At 29.4% G+C, this 23349-nt stretch overlaps 1 protein-coding gene across 9 annotated transcripts in view; it reads left to right on the top strand.

Annotated features, from left to right (window-relative positions):
- sky (GTPase-activating protein skywalker) overlaps positions 1-23349 on the top strand; it is a 33884-nt gene that overhangs the window by 2728 nt on the left and 7807 nt on the right. For 7 of the 9 annotated variants that reach the window (XM_011066833.2, XM_087405377.1, XM_087405376.1 and 4 more), the window contains 7 exons: positions 12142-12611; positions 13086-13274; positions 14753-14877; positions 15998-16144; positions 16940-17074; positions 17872-18090; positions 20209-20238. In XM_011066833.2, the coding sequence (XP_011065135.1) occupies positions 12245-12611; positions 13086-13274; positions 14753-14877; positions 15998-16144; positions 16940-17074; positions 17872-18090; positions 20209-20238 (1212 nt within the window). In that variant the 5' untranslated portion in view covers positions 12142-12244. The remainder of the gene's footprint in view (positions 1-12141; positions 12612-13085; positions 13275-14752; positions 14878-15997; positions 16145-16939; positions 17075-17871; positions 18091-20208; positions 20239-23349) is intronic. The other 2 variants (XM_087405380.1, XM_087405378.1) reach the window with 1 other exon arrangement.

Below are 23349 nucleotides of genomic sequence, written 5' to 3'. Positions count from 1 at the left end.
CCACGCATGGCCATGCAGTCACGTGGCAAACGGCATAGTGGGAGAGCGACGTAAGAGAAGACTTCCACTTGAGGGGAACAGCTGTTCCAGAATAAAAGAGGATTCGGAATAGAAGGGCTTTACCGTAACATCTAAAATATTGAAAATTAAATTCCACGAAATTAGGATACCATAATTCTGTTCAAACTCGAAACATTGACAATCGTCTGACAACATCAGAGAATTGTCAATTAACATAGTTTTGCACGCGTATATTCGAAAGATCGTATTCATGTGATCGGCTTCAAAATAGTTGAGACAATTAGTAATTCTTGAAACGCACGTGAAATATCCAGTAAAAGAATTTGTCTCATATTCTTGAAGTTCTTTGTGGAATTTTGCTCTAAAGAGTGAAAATTCTGCCTCTTGAAAAAGAATTTTCAGTTTTTAGGAATGAAATTTCACTTTTTAGATATTCACTTCGAAGAATTTAGAGAGTAGAAACATTCGTTTGTTCTTTATAGCTAAATTTTCTGTTTCTTTCATCTTCCCCATACTCTAAACAATCGATGTGAATGTAACGCATATGCTGTATAATTCTTACCGTGTTGATGTTAATATTAACATCATGAATTATATCCACACTATAATAATATTGAACAAGGTTTTAAATTCACACCATGTTGATTAATATTAATACCATGGTAAAATTATACAGGGCGAAATTTTCGAACAAAATACCAAAACAAAAAAGGTTTCGAAAAAAGTTTTTAATAAAAAGTTTATTTATAAATTTTTATTTTAAGCAGTAATTTTTGAGATATAAGGGATTAAATGTGGCCAATCATAAATTATATTTAGATAGCCACCTGTCCATGAGTCACACGCGGCATGTATTTGTGGGTGTTGATGAGTTCACTTCAATGATAGTCACAAGTAATAATCTAAACATAGCTTATAATTGGTTATATTTAAACCATTCGTATTCTAAAAAATTACTGCTTAAAATAAAAAATAATAATTACTTTTTTATTTAATTTTTCAAAGAAAAAAACCTTGCTGCAATATTTTGATCCACGAATTTTGAGACACCCTGCATAGACACCGCATGGTGTGTGTTAAATCCACAACGATATTTTTTAGAATGCATTTCCTCTCCACTGTCAAATTCTATATTTATTTTTAAAGAGTGAAAACATAGTGCAGCTACGAAGAACAGATTTCGTTTCAACATCAAAAGAACCACGTGCAACATACATAGTGACACGACGTTTATCGTCGTAGAACCTACTTGCCGCTTTGAAATGACAAGTATATTCTTTCGAAGATCGGAAGATTCGATATGAAAACATTATTTCATTTATATGACGACTCCCGGTGGTCGAGTCAATGTCGTTAAATCACGATGATTACGGCATTGGTCTTTATTGCTCGGAAGTAGGCAGTTTTCGTTTCAGGGACTTTCGTTTATAGGTACAGTGAGACAGAGAGGAACGATACTAGGGCTGTTGCTCCAACGTTGATGAGTCGTTTCACGCTCTTGACGTTTAGTAATGGCCATTTAGCACTTTCATGTACCGGATGTAAAAGAAGTCACGCGCCAGTTTCCGCAGATGAATTTTTTTTCTTTTATTCCTCCATTATTCCGTTCATCAAACGTATGAGAGATGGATAAAAGTAAACGTTGCATTAACGGATACATGTTATCTGTTCCTTCAAATTTTCTTTTGATGAGAAAAAAATTATATGAGAAAAATTAAACTCAGAATTTCAACAGTAAAATATTTTTGGTCCCTAATTAAACATCAACAAATAAATTATAATTTGGAGATAGAATAATATAGAATCGAAAATCCTGATTTTTTTAAATTTAATTGAAATAAAAAATTCATGGATTTATATTGATAGACCTATGCTGAGTATTTATTGTGCTTCAAAATCAAACTTAAAAGATATTTGTTGCTTCCAAAGGACAAATTCTAAACACACCACTAGAAAAACAAGAAGATGATTGTTATACGTTAGATATTATTAATTTATTTTGTCGTCTTAATCAGTCATTAATCCAAAGACGGATTCAAGAATTTAACTCTGGATCTCGCTTTACATTTGTACACCGGACACTTCAATCAACCTTGCATCTTATCGCGAGGTTAAAAAAATGTCATTGAACGTTTTGCGCTGTTCCCCAACAACCCGTGTCAAAGAAATGGGAATTTTATTCCGTCATTGGTGCTCGGATTGCGTGAAGCTGCGTTACTTGCGGTGGATTAACCGGCCGATCTCTCAATCGGTCTCATGTACAACCACGTGTGTTAATGGTTATCCAGCGCGACCGCGTTCACAAGGACATCACACCGGTAATCGACTCGCCGAGTCTTTCCATTCTTTGCGGAGCGTGAAGTTATTGAACCATGCAAATTAACTACGTAAACGAAAAAATACATTTCTTAGGCACTGTAAAGAAATTGGCCACTGAGTGCAAGCGAACCGGACATGATTAATGTACGTAGTCATACATGCATATACAAGGTGGATTATTAGCAATGTAACTGAGAAGGGGAACTGTCCTACACACTATATTATATGCACGAGTTACGATTTAAATCCTTTACATTTTTTTTTACATTCTTTAACGATACGAATAATTTCAATACATCTACATACGCTTGTATCGTATAAATACTATATGAATTTGCATGCATATCAGATATTCGGAGCACGTGCTTCTTGTTTAAATGTTAATCTTGATTCTTTAAAAAACATTTTTTCAATTATTATTTATTTTTATTATATACGTTAAACATTGATATGTCAGATTATAAGCCTACACGAAATATGTCTTTTGCCTCTTTAAGATAAAGTCTAAATCGTTGCAGTTTAAATAATCACGATCATGATGCGAACATTTAGGCAGGAAGTACGCGCTACGAATATATGTGCAACTTTACGCGTTAATGAATTTATGACCCTATTTGTACTTATACTTACACTCTAACATGTGAATACACATTTTGGCTGACTTCGGCCAAGCTCCAGTTATTTTAACCGGCGATTACCAAATAATATCTATTTTATTAGCATAGAAAGAATTATTAATTTCTTTGTCCCTTAATACATAAAAAGGTTAAGCTAAATCCTATTTCTATTAATCTAGATTAACTTTAAAGCTTAGCCCATTTCTATCAGTCTAGATTAACTCGGCTTTATAATCTCCGACTCAAATTACTCTTTATTTTTTCCTAACACTAGAATAAAAATAAAAAGTGAGTTGAACCGAGATTAAAACTAATTTATTGCTACAAATAAACATAAAAAAGAATCATAGCGAATCACATATTAGAAATGATACGAATTTAGATCCATGAGAATAAATTCTAATTAAAGACCTATTTCGTAATTAAAGATCTATTTCATAATTCTTCACGACAGTAACGATATCGTTACAGTCGTTGAAAATTACAGAATAGTCCCCTTAAATATGAGAATTCCTAATATTCGGTCAAAGCGGATCTTATATTAGTGTTTAAATATTTCTTTGTGAATTTATATATTCTGATTCTGCGTGCCGAAATCTTTTTTGATCTTAAAATGTCATCGTAAGAATCAGAGTAATAATATCACTTATTAAATTGACAAGCAATTTAATAATTTTGATGCTAATAAGCATCTTTATAGGAATATTAATATTTTTCACATTATCAAATTATTCGTAAGATTTTCTCTAACATCTAATTATTTATTGATATTTTTATTCAAAACCAAAAAAGATTTTTTGCTCTCAGTTTGTAGAATTAAATATATATATAAATTCACACACATAAATATTGAAGCACTAAGATCCGCTTTGAATATAAAAATTCTCATATATTTAATTAAATTAGATTTTACTGAATTATACACTAAAATTTTAGTAATTCTATTAGTTGCATTAATCGCCAATTAAATTATAATCAAAATTTCGATTCAAGCTCCAATTAATTTAATCAGTAATTAATTCGGCGATCGAAATCATCCATATAGGATTTTCGGAGTACAGTTCATCGTTTCCTTATAAAAATATAAAATTTACTTTTTCTCCCAACCTCTAGTTCAACATGAACTCTATAATAAATATTATTAATTCTCTCGAGGGGGGATTAAGCGTGAATTGCGTACGACACTTCGTTAATGGAGCTGGTGGGGTTAACATTGCTGTTCTCGTTGATGAATTATTCAGCGTGCACAAATCCACGAGAAGTAGAATGATGATCCTCGCGGAATTGTCGGAGCCAAGGTTAAACGCTGAGACGCGTCGCGCGAGCGCGCCGTTTGGCACTTGCGAAATTTCTCAGCGGCCGAATCCCAACCATTTGGATTTCGCACTGAAATTACACGGCATTGCGTAATCGCGCGCGACCGCCGCTGCGTTGCACGCTACTGCTCGTTGTTTATTGCTCACTTCACCCAACGCGCTCTTCTATGATGTGTAGTCGTAGATACCGCGAGAGACACCATCGTCCAGAAGGCACACGCCTTTTATCTCCGGGATTTTTTATAGCTATTTATAGAGAATGTTAAACCTCGCTAATGACCTTGATCTTGCGACGCATTGTGCAGAATGAAATTTCTGAATCAGCTTCATTTTAAATTAAGCATGAATTGTTTCTAGTTTCGGAAATGTGTCATTAGAAATGACGTAACCTTTCACCTGATCTAAAACTCATTTCTTTCTATATTTCCCGTGCGAAGTTTAGTATAAAACTACATTTACACCGAGAGATTTTGCGATCTGATCTATATTTTGGGTCACCAAAAAACGAGATTATAGAGAAGATAGGTCATCTGTTCATTGTTTATATACCAATGAGCCTAAATTATTGAAAGTCGAATTTGTGATGTAGGCCGCGGTTTAATGCATGGTAGAAATATATATAGAAAATAAAATGTTGAGTAATTATTAGATCAGTTACATATTAAATCAGGTTTGGAGCCATGACGCAAAAAAACTTAAGCAATAAAACGTAAGCAGTAAGGAAATCAATATTGGATTTGCTGCTGCTTACATTATGGCCTTACAGTCTCTATTATGTTGACCAATTCGCTTATTATTTACTTAATGCCTAAGTTTTTTATGTGCTATTAAATTTTGGATTTTGTTTCACATAGAAAGATGATATTGCTACATTTCAAATTTTGCTATTATAATATGCTATTATAATATTTCAAAATAATTTACAAATACTTCATGCGCGGTAACTAAAAGCGATTTTCTTTTAATGCAAAGTGTATTTGATTCAAGAAATTGCAAAATGTATAATATGTTTTGAGATCGAAAGCATCTCTCGAATGTAAGCTTTAAAACTTGTAAGCTGAATCTTACTCCATGGAGTGAAATTTCATTTTTATAAAAAAGATTGAAAATTAAGCCACTCTTTCAAAATTGACTTAATTTTCACTCTTTAGAATCTCTCTATAAAATAATGAACTGTATGTTTTGATAATATTTAATTTATTTTTTAATATTTTTATTATAAAAATTAAATTTATTTTTTATACTTTGAATGTTGAATATTGCTGAAAAAGAATTCGCGAAATAATTTTTTTTTTTTTCGAAAATTAACTTTTTTAAAAAAATATAAATTTATATAATAAAATTTATATAATGGATAATTTATATAATGCACGTTACAATAAGATACACAAACAGATACACACAGATACAAGATAATACACAAACAAATTGCTTAGGAAAAGGAAAGAACATTTTTATTTGATATTTATCTATTTTTTTCTATGACGATTGCACACAGTATTGTTGACAGACTCCGCTTATTGTCATTTTATTTTTAATCACTTTTCTTCTCGCGTTGATCTCATCCACTGCTTTGCATTTTCTGTGCACGTGCAGAATGACAAGTGCCATACTCTGTTTGAAGGAGTTCTGATTGGAAATACGAAATGACAGAACATAAATCATCGATTTTATCGTTTTTCCGAGAAAACATGACGACGTTTTAGGATCTTTCATGTTTTTCTATGCAAAATTTGGGCGAAGATGTAAGCATCGTGAGGGAAACGCATAGCAAATAGGCACCCCGTTTTACTTTGCGTATTCGACAATGCGTGCGCGTTTGCCTTTGCCTCCGCCTTTGATGCGATGTATTTATACTATCAAGTGGTTCGGAGCGCTCGGGACTTGCAATAATATTTATCTACGGCAGCAACTGCAAGCCCGCGTATTCTATATATACGGGATGTCCTAAAAAATCGCTACTCTCTTTCAATCACAGGTTATTTAACATTAGCATTGATTTTAAAGAGGATTCAATGCATGATTTACTATCTTCAACATCTTTATTATATTCCATACACACACATACACACAATACCTGTACGATTTTTAAATGTGGCGAAAGAAACAGAATAAAAAAAAATAGAACAGGAGAAACATCTTTTTAGTGTAATATCGCAGTAATAAGAGAAGGGTCGATAAGAACCTGAATGCAGTTGTGCTGAAAAGTGCTTTGATCCGCATGTATGTCACGCAGATAAGCAAAATATTTCACTTCTGCGCATCTACGAGCACGAATAAAGATTAATACTTGAAGTATCTCGAAATTATATCATACAAATTTTGCCCTTTCATTACATTTGAGTATTATTTTGAAGCAATTAAGAAAATACCGTAAAATTTCGTCCGTAAAATCTCTTTATAGATATCATTGTAAGTATGTGTTTTGTGTGCGTGTATGCGTGCAAACTTATGAGTAGCACATGTGTGATAAGCGCTGAACGCGTGTTATTGGCCAGGAGATAACGTGCGCTTTTTATTAATAACCGTTAAGTACACCGAGATTATAGCAGCTTTCGCATCTGGCCGAGCTGTTGTATTATTAGCGACAGCTCCCTCGTGTTAATTATATGTCATATTATGTCTTCATTGTCTCTGCTTAGGCCGTTCGCGTGTCTGATGGCAGGTCAATGCCTGAAGTTTTTTTTCACAACTAAGATGATGTGTTTTTTTTTCAATATAAATGATTATAAATTTCGCAGTTTTATTTCATGATTATTCAAAAGTTATTTGAAACCGAATAACATAGCATATTAATATAATAATATAATCTTCTTTTAATGAACTTTTAATGTCTTTTATTAAATCCTGATTAACTTAACTGGTGATTAATTCAACCGATAGAATTATGGCAAAATTTCTAATTATATAACTCAATGTAATCGGTGGTTAACTAATATATACAAGGTGTTTGGAAAATAATGAAAAAAATCTTTCGCATAGGGGTAGAATGAACTAACTGAGAAGAAAAGTCCTCTACCATTTTGCAATTTTCGCAATAGTTAACAAGATTAATTGCTAAAAATTGGTCTTCAATAATTTTTTACTCAAATACTATCAACTTTACAGAAAACCGCAAGATAACTGCAAGAAAATTGTTTCTTTTCATAGAACTCTAAAAAATTTTTTCAGAATTTTTTATTAACTTTTTAGTACTGCATTTTTTCATTTTTACTAACATGAGAAAATAAGGTATTAAAAAATTCTGAAAAAATTCTAAAAAAATTCTTAGAGCTCTATAAGAAGAAAATAAACAATTTTTAGCAGTTTTTCTGTAAAGTTAATAGTATTTGAGTAAAAAATTATTCAAGACTAATTTTCGGCAATTTTTAGCAATTAATATCTTGTTAACTATTGCAAAAATTGTAAAATGATAGAAGACTTTTCTTCTCAGTTTAGTCCATTCTGCCCCTATGCGAAAGATTTATCATTATTTTCCAAACATCCTGTATATAATTTTATATAATTTTTTGTATATATATTAAATAAATTATTCAATAATTCATATAATATTGAGAACTATCAATTATGTTATTATAATATATATGAAAAAAGATTAAGCAGTGATTTGTATAGTTAAAAATTTTATTTTGAACAATTCTATCGAATTAATTAATTCTGCCAAATTAATCACCGATTACATTTGGTCAGATAATTAATTCTGCCAAATTAATCACCGATTACATTTGGTCAGAGTCGCCTCTAATAATTTTTCGTTCGAATGTTTATGTTTCGCTTTTATACAACTACATGTAATGTAACGTTGAGCAGTGCAGGTAGCACCAAAATCGCTATAAATATTCCTGAATCATGACTCAGAATTACTCTGATGGTTTGACAGCTATATATCTTTTATATATATGTATACATGCATGCATGTGTGTGTGTGTGTGTGTGTGTGTGTGTGTGTATACGTGTTTTATACGAACTTATGAAAAAAATTATATAAATATAAAATAAAAAATTAATTGTCACGCAAAGTCATACGTGATATTAAATTAATTGGTCAAAATATAAATGTTCTCAATTTTTCAACGAACAGTCACAATGAGCGATTATGACAGTCACGATGAGCGATTATGACACACAGTGGCCTAAGTCATATACTCTTGTCATTTTGAGATATTTCTTTTTGCTTTGCTTTTGCGTTGGTATATATATTAAAAGAATATTTTGTCATTACATAATATTAGGTGTTGGAATTAATTCGTAGCGTTTTTTAATGAAAGAATGTTATTTATTTCATATGAGCATTAAAAAATACATTAATGAAAGTACTTCCCATCACTTGTAAAACGCTACGAATTAATTCCAACACCTAATAAAAAAAATATTTCCTAAAATAGATATTTTTACAATGTATAAGATAAATTGAGATAAGATGTATAGCTTTTTAAAATATAAAAAAAATTGTCAAATTTGTTTACTGTTTTTAATTTATTTATAGCAAACAAATTTGCATATTTGATAAACATTTTGCAGTTATAGCAAATGATTTTTCTAAAAAATACTAAAAAGAATGAATATTTGTTATACTTGTAAATAATTTGCGATTCGTTATGTCTATAAATGAAATTTGCCGTTATGATATACGATTAGCATTCATAGTAAGTTTTTTCTCTTTAATATATTTATAATATATTTATGAATATATTCATAATTGTGATATTCGAAATATTATTATTTCAAATAGTATACGCACATAAATTACTGTAAATATTAATTATCTTTGAGAATGATTACAAAAATGCACTATTTAGCGCATTTTGCACTAATTAGAAAAATTATAACCTATACATGATCATCTTTTCCGTATGATCATAATATACATGTTTACCCTAATCTTTTTTGTAAAATTTTACGAATAGTAAAATTGTAAAGAAATATGACTTCTTTGATATCTCAAATGACCATTTTTTAAAATATTATAACGATAAATCTTAAAATGACCACAAAAGATATTTATTTAAAAACTAGTTAAAAACAAACATTTATATCTTGTGATTATTTTAATTATGTTTTTACTTATAATTTTTGTCAGTATTCTACTCTTTTTTCTTTGCCATTTTTAATGATGTTTGTAAAATTTTAAAATATTCATGAGAAATTGGCAGAAGAGATACAAATCATCATGTCTTTATATTTTTCCTTCATCGCTGCCCTGGTCGGATACTTATATAGATATATACATATAATGAAAATATAATTGGATCTACACAAGTTTGCCAAAGAACAAGTGACTTAAACCGTTGTCAAAATAAACGTGAACTGAAGTTTGTTTAAAGACAACTATTAAAATGCGTTTCAATTCTCAATTATTAAAAAAAAATAGTTTTATATAATTGTAATATAAATCGATATAACACAAAGTTAGTGATGAATCTAACTTTTCCACATTTTTTTCTTCAGGTTACTTTCATAATTACTAGGCGCGTGTAATGGGCACACCTGCCTGTAAATCCCTTAGCATATGAGTTTGCACAAATATTGAAGTATGTATTTGAGGCACGCCTGCTTTCGTCTAAATAAATATTCACTCGTCATAGTTATCCGGTAATAATTTAATAACAATTTCTTATAATATTAAATAAAGTATATTATAAAAAAATGATTAGATAGAAGGACTGGTCTAACTCACCAATCCATCTACATTTTTTTTTCTAATTTGAGAGTTCTATTAACTTTTTATTTAAAATATATAATATTATTTGTTGATATTTTGTATTTTATAATATGAAATTAACGCAAATATGTGTCCCAAATATGCCTTGTAAACAGATTCCTGTGTCAGGCACTCATGATCCCGTATATGCCATTTGTGGCGTTGAGGAGAAAAAAAAGAAAAAAAAGGAGAGAAGCACGTGGTGCGCTATATATGCGTGTTCGTCGCGCTTGTTTACGCTGACACCCTTACAACGAGACAATTGATTTCGGTCGCACGAGGGATTATCCGCGGGCGAGTGAGCGATAACGACGTCAGGAGAGAAGGATATTATTACAACGCGATACCAACAGATGTGCATAGTAAGCACTAAACATTATCTTGAAGCTCGCACGAGTTTACGAAATTCAAGCGATGCCGCAATCACGTGCGTTATTCGACCGTGTTTAATTGTGTCGTAGAGCGAGTGAAGAAAGGATTGAGTCGTAGTACTGCCTATTAAATCCGTTCTATAATTGTTTTAAAATAAAATTATCTTTCGAATCTAAAAGAGACTTCGATTAAACCCTGATTAATTTAATCAGTGATTAAATTCAATTAACAAAATTTTGTTCACAATAAAATTTTTAATTATATGCATAATTTATTATCCCCAATCTGATCGTTCTCTTCATATATTAAATAAAAAAAATTAATATACATAATTTTGTTCCTGTTAATAAAATGTTATAGGGATTATTTGACAAGTTAGTTATTGATTATGAAGATAATCAAAGCTCTAAAGGATACATATCTATAAATTATAGTCTATAAACATATGAGTTGTACACAAAATGAAAATTAGAATCATGAGGCAATGTACAATAAGGGAACAAATAAAAATTTAATTATTTATTATTGCTTGTAATATAGAGATGGAAGTATTAATTTAATAATGGTTGAAGTGTCTATTTCTTTTATAAATGTAAAGAAATAGAATATTTTGCATTTCTTTCATGATAATGATGAATATTATTGTTTTTTTTTTTTTTTTTTTTTTTACCTTAACTAAACTTGTTTTAAGAGGATCTTCTCATCGCCGATTGATAATATAAAGTCTCTTAAGAATTTTTTTTTATAAAATCAAATATAATAAAGAAAGTTGATACAATTTTTATTTATATCTTAAACTTATTATACAACAAAAATTAATTTTAATAACATGCATATATATATATATATATATATATATATATATATATAATATATACACACATTCACACATATATTTTTTAGTGTTTTTTATAACGTCTCCAATTTTCCTTTTAAAATTATATATTATCATAAGAAAAATAGTTATATTTATAATATAAGCGTGAGCATAACATGTTAATAACTTTTTTAAAATTTTGTTAGTTTAGCAGATGCAACAATTTGTTGAGAACAAAATGAGCTTTGATTTATTTCGATATTTCAGTTCACAAATTATCGTGACAAAATATTTGCAAAATTACAGTCTTAAAAAAATAAACATCTATATGTGTATTTGTATACATATCTTATTAAGCAAAAGTTATATACTAATACATTTTTTGTAGTCTAAGATATAAAGAAAAATATATATTAAACTTAAATATTCTATCGTATTCTATCTTATTTTAAAAAATTTTAAAAGAAATTTTAAATAAAAATTTTCTTTGTATTATCGATAAGAAGACTCCCTTAAATTGATTATGCAAATAATGATATTTGTACACATATTACTACATGAATATGAAATCCAAATGATAAATTTGGATTAGTGAAAAAACTTAGCGGGAGCAGATACTATAATGGAAAATAAAAAAATTTTAAATAAAAAGTATATAAATTTGATTGTATGTTACCATATAAATAAAATAGATATATAAGTATATACAATGAAATATATAAAAGTTTAATTTAATTTGTATGTTATATAAATAAAATATTGTACTATATATATATATATATATATATATACATATATATAAATAAAATCTATTTTTAACATTTGTTCGACAAGATATTATCAAATTGCTTTTATTTCATTAATTGTAAAATAAATTTATCAGTAATATATTCCAAAATATCCTACAATATTTATCTATCTACTTCAAAAGTCTTCGAACTCGTCCACTTATGTATATTTCAATCTTCTTTGTCTCAGATGAAAATTGAAACGTCCCAAGACATGACGTAGACAGCGGCAGGTGCGTGAAAAATCGCTGGAGCGGTCGCCATGAAGAATCTCGTGCCGTAGTTGTTAAGCGATGTTAGTGACTGCCTCCCCGATGGACAATTCGCCGAACACGCTGTCGGTGGTCGAGGAGGAGGCGACGAACGTCACCGACATCGACGACGCGTTCCCACCGCATGTCGACACCAGCAATATTGTCATCCATCCGGAATCACCCACCAGCAAGAAGCAGATACTGAAAACTTTCGCTGAGGTGAACACGTTGCTGCAGGCCGGCAGAAAGCGGGAGGCGAAGCTGATCATACGGGAGAACGCCTGGCCACTTAACAACGGCATCAGGACGCAGCTCTGGCCGGCGCTCTGCGATCAGCACGCGCACGGCAAGAACATGCTCGACGGATTCTACTGGGACATGGTTAACCAGGTTTTTGGAACGACAGGTTAATAAATACTTAATATATTACATGAATCTTCGACTTGTATTTTTATTATAAGTTTGTTTGTATTGATTACAAAAGGATCATAAACAGAATAGAGCATCGCGACTAGATATAAGATTTTATATATATATATATATATATATATATATGTATATATATTATATATATATATATATATCTGTACACTCCCCCACTAAAAAGTTGCAACACTTTTTTTAAATGACTTATGGAAACACTGAATATGTAATTATTGAAAAGTGCAGAAGATGTAATCAATGGATGTATATTCCTAAATCTATATCGCAAACGCAAATTTATAATTTATATAACGTACACTATAATACTTTTGTACGCGATATTTTTCGAGAATAATATTTTTGTTCATCGCTGCACTAAAATTTTCTTTCTCACTTTCAGTTTAGCCACAAAAAATGGGCCTAATATAATATAAGCTTTAAAATATTTTATTTGCAGAATTACCAGAAAAATCAATCATGCTACCGCCGTTTGTCGATAGTACGCATTGCTTGTCTTACAATTTGACGAGGAAGGGCAGAAACGTGGCGGACAGAATCGTATCTGTATTAGGATACGCTTGTCCTGACATTACATACAGCCCATCTCTTTATCCGTTAACTGCACTTCTCTTACATTTTGTACCAGGTAAATAACATTAACTCAGTATTAAATCAACAATAGCTTAACACAATAATAATTTGACACATCAAAAATTACAGGAATTATTTTTTACTTTATTTAAATAAAATATTACGAATTTATGTTCAAAATGCAAAAAACAACTTCAAATTGGTTATATTTGTATTTAAATAAAATATAAACAGAATTGCTTTCCAATTACTTAGCATATCTTGACACAAATGTACACAGAAATGCACAAAACGTAGTGTCGGAACAAAATATGTACGTTATATCGCGATTTTGGATAGAGTTAGATTTATTTTTTAGTACCATGTCCATGCTTTAGTATTTTTTAATTCGTGATGGGAACTGACATCTCTATCTCTCCTGCGTTTTCTTCTTATGTTTATAGCCGCGGTTAGTAACTATTTAATTATCACTAGAAAATAAAAGCTTACGTAGCCGATTAGTAGCTCTCGGGCTGAGTATGGATGTATAATGTTGTGTCGATGATTACAGCATTAGGCCGTTATTTCATTTGTGCGTTTTTATCGTATGACAAATTTCTCAAGCCTGTTGATTGGCTGTAGGAGAGATCCGAGGATCTCTCGTTGTACGACAAAAAATGCACGAACCAAATTGCACTCTTAAGCTTTGTGTCCACGATTCTAGAACTCAATCCGAGTTCTCGGATCGTGAAATGTGTAACCAGCTTACAGTTTTTAGGGAAAACCGAAGGCTTTAGAATGCGTGTGCACGAAAGTATCTAGGGATATCGCAATTAGAAAGCATCCACGGTTATTTATACTTTTTAATATTTTACAATATAAAATATAGAAAAAAGTATAAAGTATAGAATATGTCTACATTCAACTTAATTTTCAATATTTATTTTTCTAAAAAAAGTGGATGATTGAATGGAAAAATGTTATTCTATATTTTCAGTTTATTCGGTACAATGATGGATAAAGATATTAATTATTAATATTAGTTAATTATGAATAATTTATAAATAATTTTCATAATTTATAGTTTAAATTAAATATAAATTTCGGAGTTATTCGAGCTAGTTCGCTTACGTCAATTCTTGTATTACTAACTTTTTTCACAAAATATAATCTATTATGTTAAATGTTTCAAGGTCCTCCTCAGTGAAACAATTTAAAATACAATTATATATTATACAATACATACATTACATACTATACAATAGATTATATTTTGTGAAAGAAGTTTGTAATACAAAAATTGGCGTAATTATCCAGGCTCGAATAGCTCCGAAATTTATATTTAATTTAAATTATATTTAATTGAGTCAATAAATATATGAATTTAATAATTTATAGTATTATTTTTACTGGACAATTATTTGTAGATCATGATTTTTATATATTTTTTAATTCAATTAGAATTAAAGTCTAAAATAAGCAAATTTATAATAAGGATTTTGTTTACTTGCGATAAACTGCTGCTTATGTTATTTTGAGAATGTTATTTTTCAGAGGAGGAATGTTACCACTGTATGGCTACTTTGGTAGCTGCCAAAGAGAAAATGTTCATCACGCAAACCAAACTTCTTTATGAAGTTACGTGGAAAACGGTAGAACAAATCACTAAGAAACATGTTGTAAGTAACAATAATTCCTAAAGTTTTGATTTCATATAATTAAACATATAAGATTAATAATGGACGCTTGACAAGTGACAATTCAAATAAATAAAAGATAAAATGGCATATAGAAGTCAAACGCGGAAATTATTGTGCTAAAATTCTTTTAAAAAAACTAATGTAATAAATCATTTAATCAAAAAAAGCAACGATAATAGGTCCTACATTTCGTCCATTAGATTTACGGTAGATATCCTATGAATCTATCGTCTAATTGTAATTAAAATATATTTTATCAATTTTATATTAAATATTTAAATATAAATATATTTAAAATGACTTTATATCATAATCATTATTATTTTTCTTACATTGAAAGAAAAGATTGGCTGCTGCAGCAAATTAGATGGTATGCTGCAGCGGCCAATTTTTGCATTATAGGATCTTGATAGACTAACGCAATCAAAAATTGGCTGCTGCAACCAATTAAAAAATGTTATGCGATATTCAGCCAATTTTTTCTTTGTATATAGAATCTTTCAATGTATATAGAAATCTTTTTTACGATCTATATATCAAAATTTAACCTAATAATAATTGTTATTATTTAAAATTATTATTTAAATGATTCGATTGGATTAAAACAATCTTAAGTCATATATCGCAAAAAAATTTACATTATCGATTAAAAAAATCTTAAGTCATACATCTAGAGAGAGAGAGAGAGAGAGAGAGAGAGAGGTGGGGAGGGTTAATGGTACCTCTATTTATCAAATAGTAATCTTAGAATAAACTTTAAAAACGGAAAAAATTGTTTATTGTTATCTTTATTATTTTCGGAGAAAATGACTTATAATATTTTACGCGACATATCTTATATTTATCTCAATACTTTATCTCATGGTAGAATAAACTTCTTTATCTATCTTTCTTTTAATCGATATTACTCCAGATCGATATACATTCACTGAAATTATATAAAAGAGATATGAATCTAAGATATAAAATTATTTGTTATCAAAAAATTACAAGCAGTAATAGATTTCTAGCGATATGTATGCGTATGCGCGCGCGCGTATGCATGTGTATATAAAATATAATATATATAATGTATATTTTTCGATTTCATAATTTTAAGAAATCAGCTGCTGTACATTTAGCGAGGCATTGCTCCGGTTCAAGAGCAGAAAGAATCTACATGGATTGGATCTGGTGGATTCTTCAACTTCTTCCATTTCAACATCTAGTCAGGGTTATGGACTGTTTTCTTCATGAAGGCATTAAGGTGAGTTTAGATATGATCGCTAACTCTCTATGAATAATTTTTATAAATTATATTCAACTCACGAAATGTACATTTTGCCATAATTAAAAGCTCGAACTTCAAATTTAAACAATTCGTATAGTTGGTACGCAATTGATCAAATCATTCAGACAATAATATTTAAAAGTTTAAATAGTTATTTAAATCGATTAGATATTAAAAATTCGTATGAAAATACAATATTCATTGCAAAGAAAAACGATCAAAGACATAAGGAGATACTGACTTCCTTAGCACACATTAAATTATAAATTAGAAAGTGAAACAAATGTATATTTTTGTGTTCTTTATTTTACGATAGACAATTACGCGAATAAAGATTTCGAATAATTCAAACTTTGAGAAGAAAGTTTGAAGAATTGTTAGAATCATTCGATTATCATGAATTCCGAGTCTAAACTGGTTTGAACCGTCCGCCAACCGGAAAATTCCGAACTTTACTTCTTGTTATGCATTCAAGGAACCAGTCGAAGAACAGCACGTGAAACCGTTCATCTATCGCACATATGAGAGCGAGAAAAATTGGCGTTTACCCAACCGACAGATAAAGATCATGCGCGCGTTATGTGTACTGAGCAATGCACTTATATTCTAGGAATAGGACAAATGTTAAATTTGACATTTGACTCAGTGCCAACGGAAAGTTGTTTTGCAAGCATTTTTGAGCATAGTGGATAAAATTGTTCTTTTTGGACTTATACGCGATTTGTTATAAAGTTTTAATAATTAAATTAAATTATTATCAATTGCTTTCAGGTCTTTTATCGGGTAGCTATGGCTATAGTTTTATTATTTTATAAGCATTCATCGCCGCAGAATTCTGAATGGATGAATGAGATTTCGAAGAATGGGATAGATGCCGCTCTATCAAAGTTTTGCAGACAAATGCCAGTGAGTAACAAAATCTAAAATAAATTGTGTTTAGCGGAATAATTATAACATAAGAAATAAATTTGAGAAGCACAAAGAAACTAATATACTATAATATTAGACAACAAGAGAAAGAGTAAACATTATATTTGTATTTAAGGATGTTTTGGCTATATTATATCAGCTAAAAGTATCAAACAATCAGATAAAATAATCTGATCTCAACCAATATCAAAAAATTTTGATAATATTAGCCGTGAATATTCCCTGAAATTGCAAAAAAAACAAATTTTAATTTGACTTATAATGATTTTATGCAACAAAATAATCACATTTTTTTTATAGTTTTAGGTCAATAAATTTTTTTAAACGAACAAGTGAATATAAATGAACTTTTGCACGAATATTATTGTTTGATCAGTATATGTGTTTAAAATTTGATTTAATTCTTAGTATTACTTCCTCATCAAATAAGTATTGCAAAACGCGATTTTACATAAAAATTAAAACTAACGAAAAATTAAATAATTTTTAAAATAATAAGAGAATTGTGCTCAAATTTTACACAGATATTCAGACATAATAAAACAATCTATGAAATTTTTATATTTTTTATATTGTTTTGAGATCCATACTTTCTTGATAAAAATTTCAAATATGAACTAAAATAATGATTTAAATATGTATATCTAAATACATACATATGTATAATAATAATATTCTACTTAGAAGTTTAGATATTTTATCTTACAAGAATTTAATTATGAGAAATGCTGCTGAAAATAATAATTCAATTAATAATAATTTAATTTTCACAGGTAACACCTGCTAAATTTTTGCGTACCGCTTTTGGGATACGCGGACTCAGCTCAGCATACATATCGCGAGTATTTCTGCGCACAGAAATGGCTCTTAAGAGCAAAAGCGTCCTGACAGGGTCCCGATCGTTGGCCAGGTCACGTTCGACAGACAATCTACCCACCAGTCAGTCCCAGGTCAACATTCAGATGATGTCACACACACTCACAATACGAGAAGTACGTTATTTATCTATCTTTTTCTTTTTCTTAATTCAATTCCATATTTTTTTCAATTTATTAATAAAATTGTGCTGATTATTAAGGATCTTGAACATTTTATGATTTAGCTTAACAAATAACTTAAAAGTTAGAATTATAATTAAAGTTAGAATCATAAATTAAAAGTTAGAATTATAATTTGATATAATTTGAAGCAGGATAGTAATGGCACATTTAATTGCTAATAGGAGAATATTGTTGGTAAAAATTGATAATTTTTTCAACAGTTTTCAGCATGTCTTTGTGGACGTAATGCATATCATGCATAAAATTTTTATGTTGTTATAACTTCAATTATATTGGCTGCACTTAAAAAAATGCACGGAAGTTCATTGTTGGAATTTTGAATCTTTTAATGAGTATTTTTTCTAATCTTTAAACATTGAAGATTATTAAAGAAAGAGAAAGAAAGTAATCAATTTTATTTTTTTAAATGTGTCTTCAAATTTTTTTTCAGAATTTTATTTGAAATTATTAAATTGTTTATAATATTAAAAGTTGAAAACTTTTTCTTAATCAATTAATTTTTAAACATGGAATCAAGAGACACAGTAGTTCGTAGCGCCAAGTATTCGCGCAACGATGGGTTACTTCGTATATCTATACGCGAGCTAACTAGTTAAACTAGTAAGGCCACATTTTCGCTTAATTTTAGATAGAGTAGTGTATAATCATTACAAAAGTGTGTGAGATTATTAATGTGTTTATCTCATAAGTTTTAATGGAATAAATTGAAATTAAGTAATAAATTCAAATTGAACATATCAAATTATTTTCTGCAGAAATATTGATTTCACCAAAAGCACAACATTGTTAGGAGTATATCTGGAGTTTATACGCATGAATATAATTTTAATTGATAGAATTTCTACAGGTTACAAATATGAAGTATTTATAATTTTTTATAGTATGCAACATTTTATTGTTTCAGCATATGTAACTATCTCCCCTTTTATTTCCTAAAACAAAGAAGACAATTGAAATTATTAAATGTAAATTTCACTTGTTATGATCTATCTTCTTCAATTTTAAGGAATAAAAGGGGTTGCTTATACTAGGGGATATCTTGTATAATTTTTCTTTATAATGAGAATTGAAACCGATATAATTTCGTTGAGTTCGATTTTCGGTGTTACAGATATGCGAGAAAAAACCTTATGCTGATTATCGCATTTCATTTACTCATGGATAAACGTAAGGATCATTGTTGCATGCCTACGATATCCAAATCTTAACTCGATGAAATTTCAGAATACTCAATAAATCGTGATATAATCAATAAGAAAACAATTTTCTGTGAAAAAAACGATTAAAAAGATATTCGATAAATATTTTTTATCAAGTTTTAGTTTTTGATTGCGTAATTTCCAAAAAAAAAATAGTACTGATAATAATTTATTAACTATAAATAGTAGTAATTTTTCGAAGTAATAAAATACAACAATTGCGAACATAATGGTATGTTTCCAGCATTGAAAATTCGATACTACTACTTCAATTTTAATTAATTGTTACAAGATATTCGACATATTAGTACCAACATATAGTCGAATAGATACATTTTTACATTCAAAAAGTGCATTCGAGGAGACGCTATTAGCGCTGTTTGTGTCATTCTATTTTTGTTTTACGTCTAATAAATAATGAAGATAGAATGGCAAATGTAGCGCTAATAGCGTCTCCTCGAATGCACTTTTTGAATGTAAAAATGTATCTATTCGACTATATGTTGGCTAATATGTCGAATATTTTGTAACAATTAATTAAAATTGAAGTAGTAGTATCGAATTTTCAATGCTAGAAACATACCATTATGTTCGCAATTGTTGTATTTAATTACTTCGAAAAATTCACCAAAAGTAGTCTCTCTTGGAAACACAATCTAAAGAAATTATTATATTCTTTCAAACGTTTCTTTTTATGAGAAATGGCTTTCTTAAATTGGTTGTATTACAATTTACTGAATATCCTATGTACTGGTTTCAATCTCCGCTTTGTACAGCCCAGCGTGTTAAAGTAGTCTCTTATAGGGTTCGGTAAACCTTCGAATCTCTCAATGATTCCATTTGTTTTCAGAAAGAATGTGAAGACACGTACAAAGACAGGGTATCGTATAATTATCTTTTTGGGAAATGTGTTGTCAATTTCATGTGCTCTGCCCACCTTTACCTTTATTTCTCCCCTTTATACTCTGAGATATCATTTATATTACACTCATACTCTACACGTACTCACTCATTGCCATACATTTGTCGTGCCAGCTTTGTTGCTGTTATTTATCCATCCGCAGTGACTCCTTTAATACATCTTCCACTATCAACGCGGCAGTAACCAATAATCTCGTCAGCAATGTCTACTGCAACGCATAATGTAAAATTCTCGCTGGCTTTTTCAGTGTGGCTCCGCGTGTATCAATGCGGGTTGCAATCGTGAATGATCTATAACTTCTCACAAGATCAGTATTCAAACAAATAAATGAACTTTTAGGGACTGCGCAAAATTAAAAGAATAGGGAACAGAAAACGGAGAATAAGAATCTCAATCTATCAGAAATCTGCATATGAAATACAGTTTCTGATAAGTTGATATTCTTATTTTCCTTTCCTTATTTTCCTATTCCTTTGATTGTGCGTAACTCCTTATGTTCAAAAGATTGAATTAGAAGATATATAACTATTCGTCTATCGCGTTATTCTTTCTTCTTCCTTCTTTTAAAAATCTTAAGGCTTCCTCTTTTCGCAGCCATATTGAATTATAAATCGGAAGCAAACACATAAATCTTTTTCTTGTGTTATAGGCCTTCTATATTAAGCTATTAACTTCAGCCATAAGAAATTGACCAATCAATGTGAGAAGAATTAACTGTGATTAGTGAATTTCTTACAGCTTAAAACTTAAAACTTAAGCTATGGTTTATTATAGAAAACTTATCTTACATCGAAATAAATTAATTTTTTCGCATGCTATCAATCCGTGTATGATAGCATAAATTATATATTAAACTATACAATAAAACTCTAATTATGTCTTATTAATACATGAGAGAGGATCAAATATATTTAAATTCGTCCTACAATTATAGAAAGAATGTGATATATGTGTATATATATATATATATATATATATATATATATATATATATATATATATTAAAGATTATCTATTCTTTATTCCATTTTTCTATTTAATCAAATATAACTATAAACATGCGAGAGAGATTAATATGTTTTAATATATACAAGAAAAAATTATTTATTTTTTGACATTATAATTTAATATGGCTATACTAAGAGAGAAAAGTCTTAAAAAAAAATAAAAATGAATTAATTCTTTTAGAATTTCAGTTTGTAATTTAAGCATAATAATTTTTTATAAATTATAATCGGTAAAAGACTAAACCATGAAAGTTTATAAATAACAGGATCTCATCTGAATTACATGAATTTAATCGAGCTTTGCTTGGCAAACGTTAGTATTAGTTTCATTCCTTTCAGTGTTATCTGTTATAAACTTATTACCCTGTTTTCTTGAATGTGATTCTATGGTATTGATTCAGACATATTATTATGCCAACTTTTAGAAGATGCTTTCCGTAGATATAACATTAATCACAGTTATTTTTCGAAGACATCTAAGTTGTGTTCTATATGTTTCTCTATATTTCCCAATCTATACTACAAGAATTTGTAATTCTAGTACACAACATAGAAACAAAAAACAAATATCAAAATATTTTTAAACAACTTTTACTTTCAGAATATAGGAACTATAGAGATTTAACATAAAAAATAAATTGAAAAAAATATAATTAAGAATATAGAGCTTAATTTCCAAGATACGTAACATTAAAAATTATAAAATAAATTGTAATTTTTTAAAATTATATCTTATAAATTTAAAGTCATCTTTAAGCTTACTACATGGCTAAAAAATTATCTGGTCGTTCTGCCTCTTTGTCTTAATATAATCGAGGGCATCTCTTTTATCATATTGGAAATCAATATCATCGTCTATTTTATCTGCCATCTTAAAGAGTAACATTTCGGAATATTTGGAACAATATATGGTCATGAATGTAATAATAATGTATGTATTAAATAGTCAAACGTTTGAAATACACTTATTGTTTATCATTGTGCATAATAATGTAATAAACAAATCTTAATATAAGATTTTAATATAAGATAGACTTTATTATTATATATTGAATTAGACAAAGTAGAGAATTTAAAATAATAATTATACTTATATTAAATATTTCTTTATCTATTAATATAAATTTGATAGTTTATTATAAATATTAAATTAAAAAATCAAAATTAAATCTTTTACAGCTGTTTTATTTATAATTATTATATTCACGAATCATTTGTAAATACATATTAAGAACATATTCATTATTCGCTAATATTCTCGTTAGATAATGAAATAAAATGATTAGAAGAGAAATATACATATAAACGAATTCTATTGAATATAAGTTATAGCATGCAAAAAAACCTAATTTATTTCAATACTACTGTGGGCAAAAAGTATCGATAATTTGTTTGTTTTTCAAAAATTATTTATTCATCCACATTCGTATCATCCCCCTCAAAGTAGTCCCCCCCGGTTGCAATGCAACTGTGCCAACGCTTTTTCCAATTTTCGAAACATGCCACATAGTCGTCTGTAGGTATGGCCCGCAGCTCACTCGTCGTTTTTTCTTTTATCTCTTCAATCGTCTCGAAACGGTGTCCACGGAGTGGCCTTTTGAGTTTTGAGAACAGCCAGAAGTCAGATGGTGCTAAGTCAGGCGAATACGGTGGTTGTGGAATGATATGAGTTGAGTTTTTGGCGAAATGGTCACGAACTACGAATGATGTGTGCGACGGCGCATTATTGTGGTGAAGGAGCCAAGAGTTGTCGGCCCACAATTCTGGTCTTTTTCGGCGCACGGCATCACGCAAACGACGCATAACACCCAAATAGTATTGGCTGTTGACAGTTTGGCCGGTCGGAAGATATTCAAAGTGAACCACACCACGATAGTCGAAGAAAACTGTCAGCATCACCTTGATTTTCGACTTGTTTTGGCGCGATTTTTTTGGTTTCGGCTCACCTTTGACACGGTATTCGGCTGATTGGTCGGCAGTTTCCGGATCGTATGCGTAAATCCAACTCTCATCTCCAGTTATGATGTTTTTCATTCGGTTTTGATAGTCGGAAAGCATCGTT

Source organism: Acromyrmex echinatior, chromosome 4 (assembly GCF_024713525.1).
Source record: "Acromyrmex echinatior isolate Ae372 chromosome 4, ASM2471352v2, whole genome shotgun sequence".
Classification (NCBI taxonomy): domain Eukaryota; kingdom Metazoa; phylum Arthropoda; class Insecta; order Hymenoptera; family Formicidae; genus Acromyrmex; species Acromyrmex echinatior.
The sequence above is the reverse complement of the archived record's forward strand: the minus strand, read 5'-3'. Positions and strand labels throughout refer to the sequence as shown.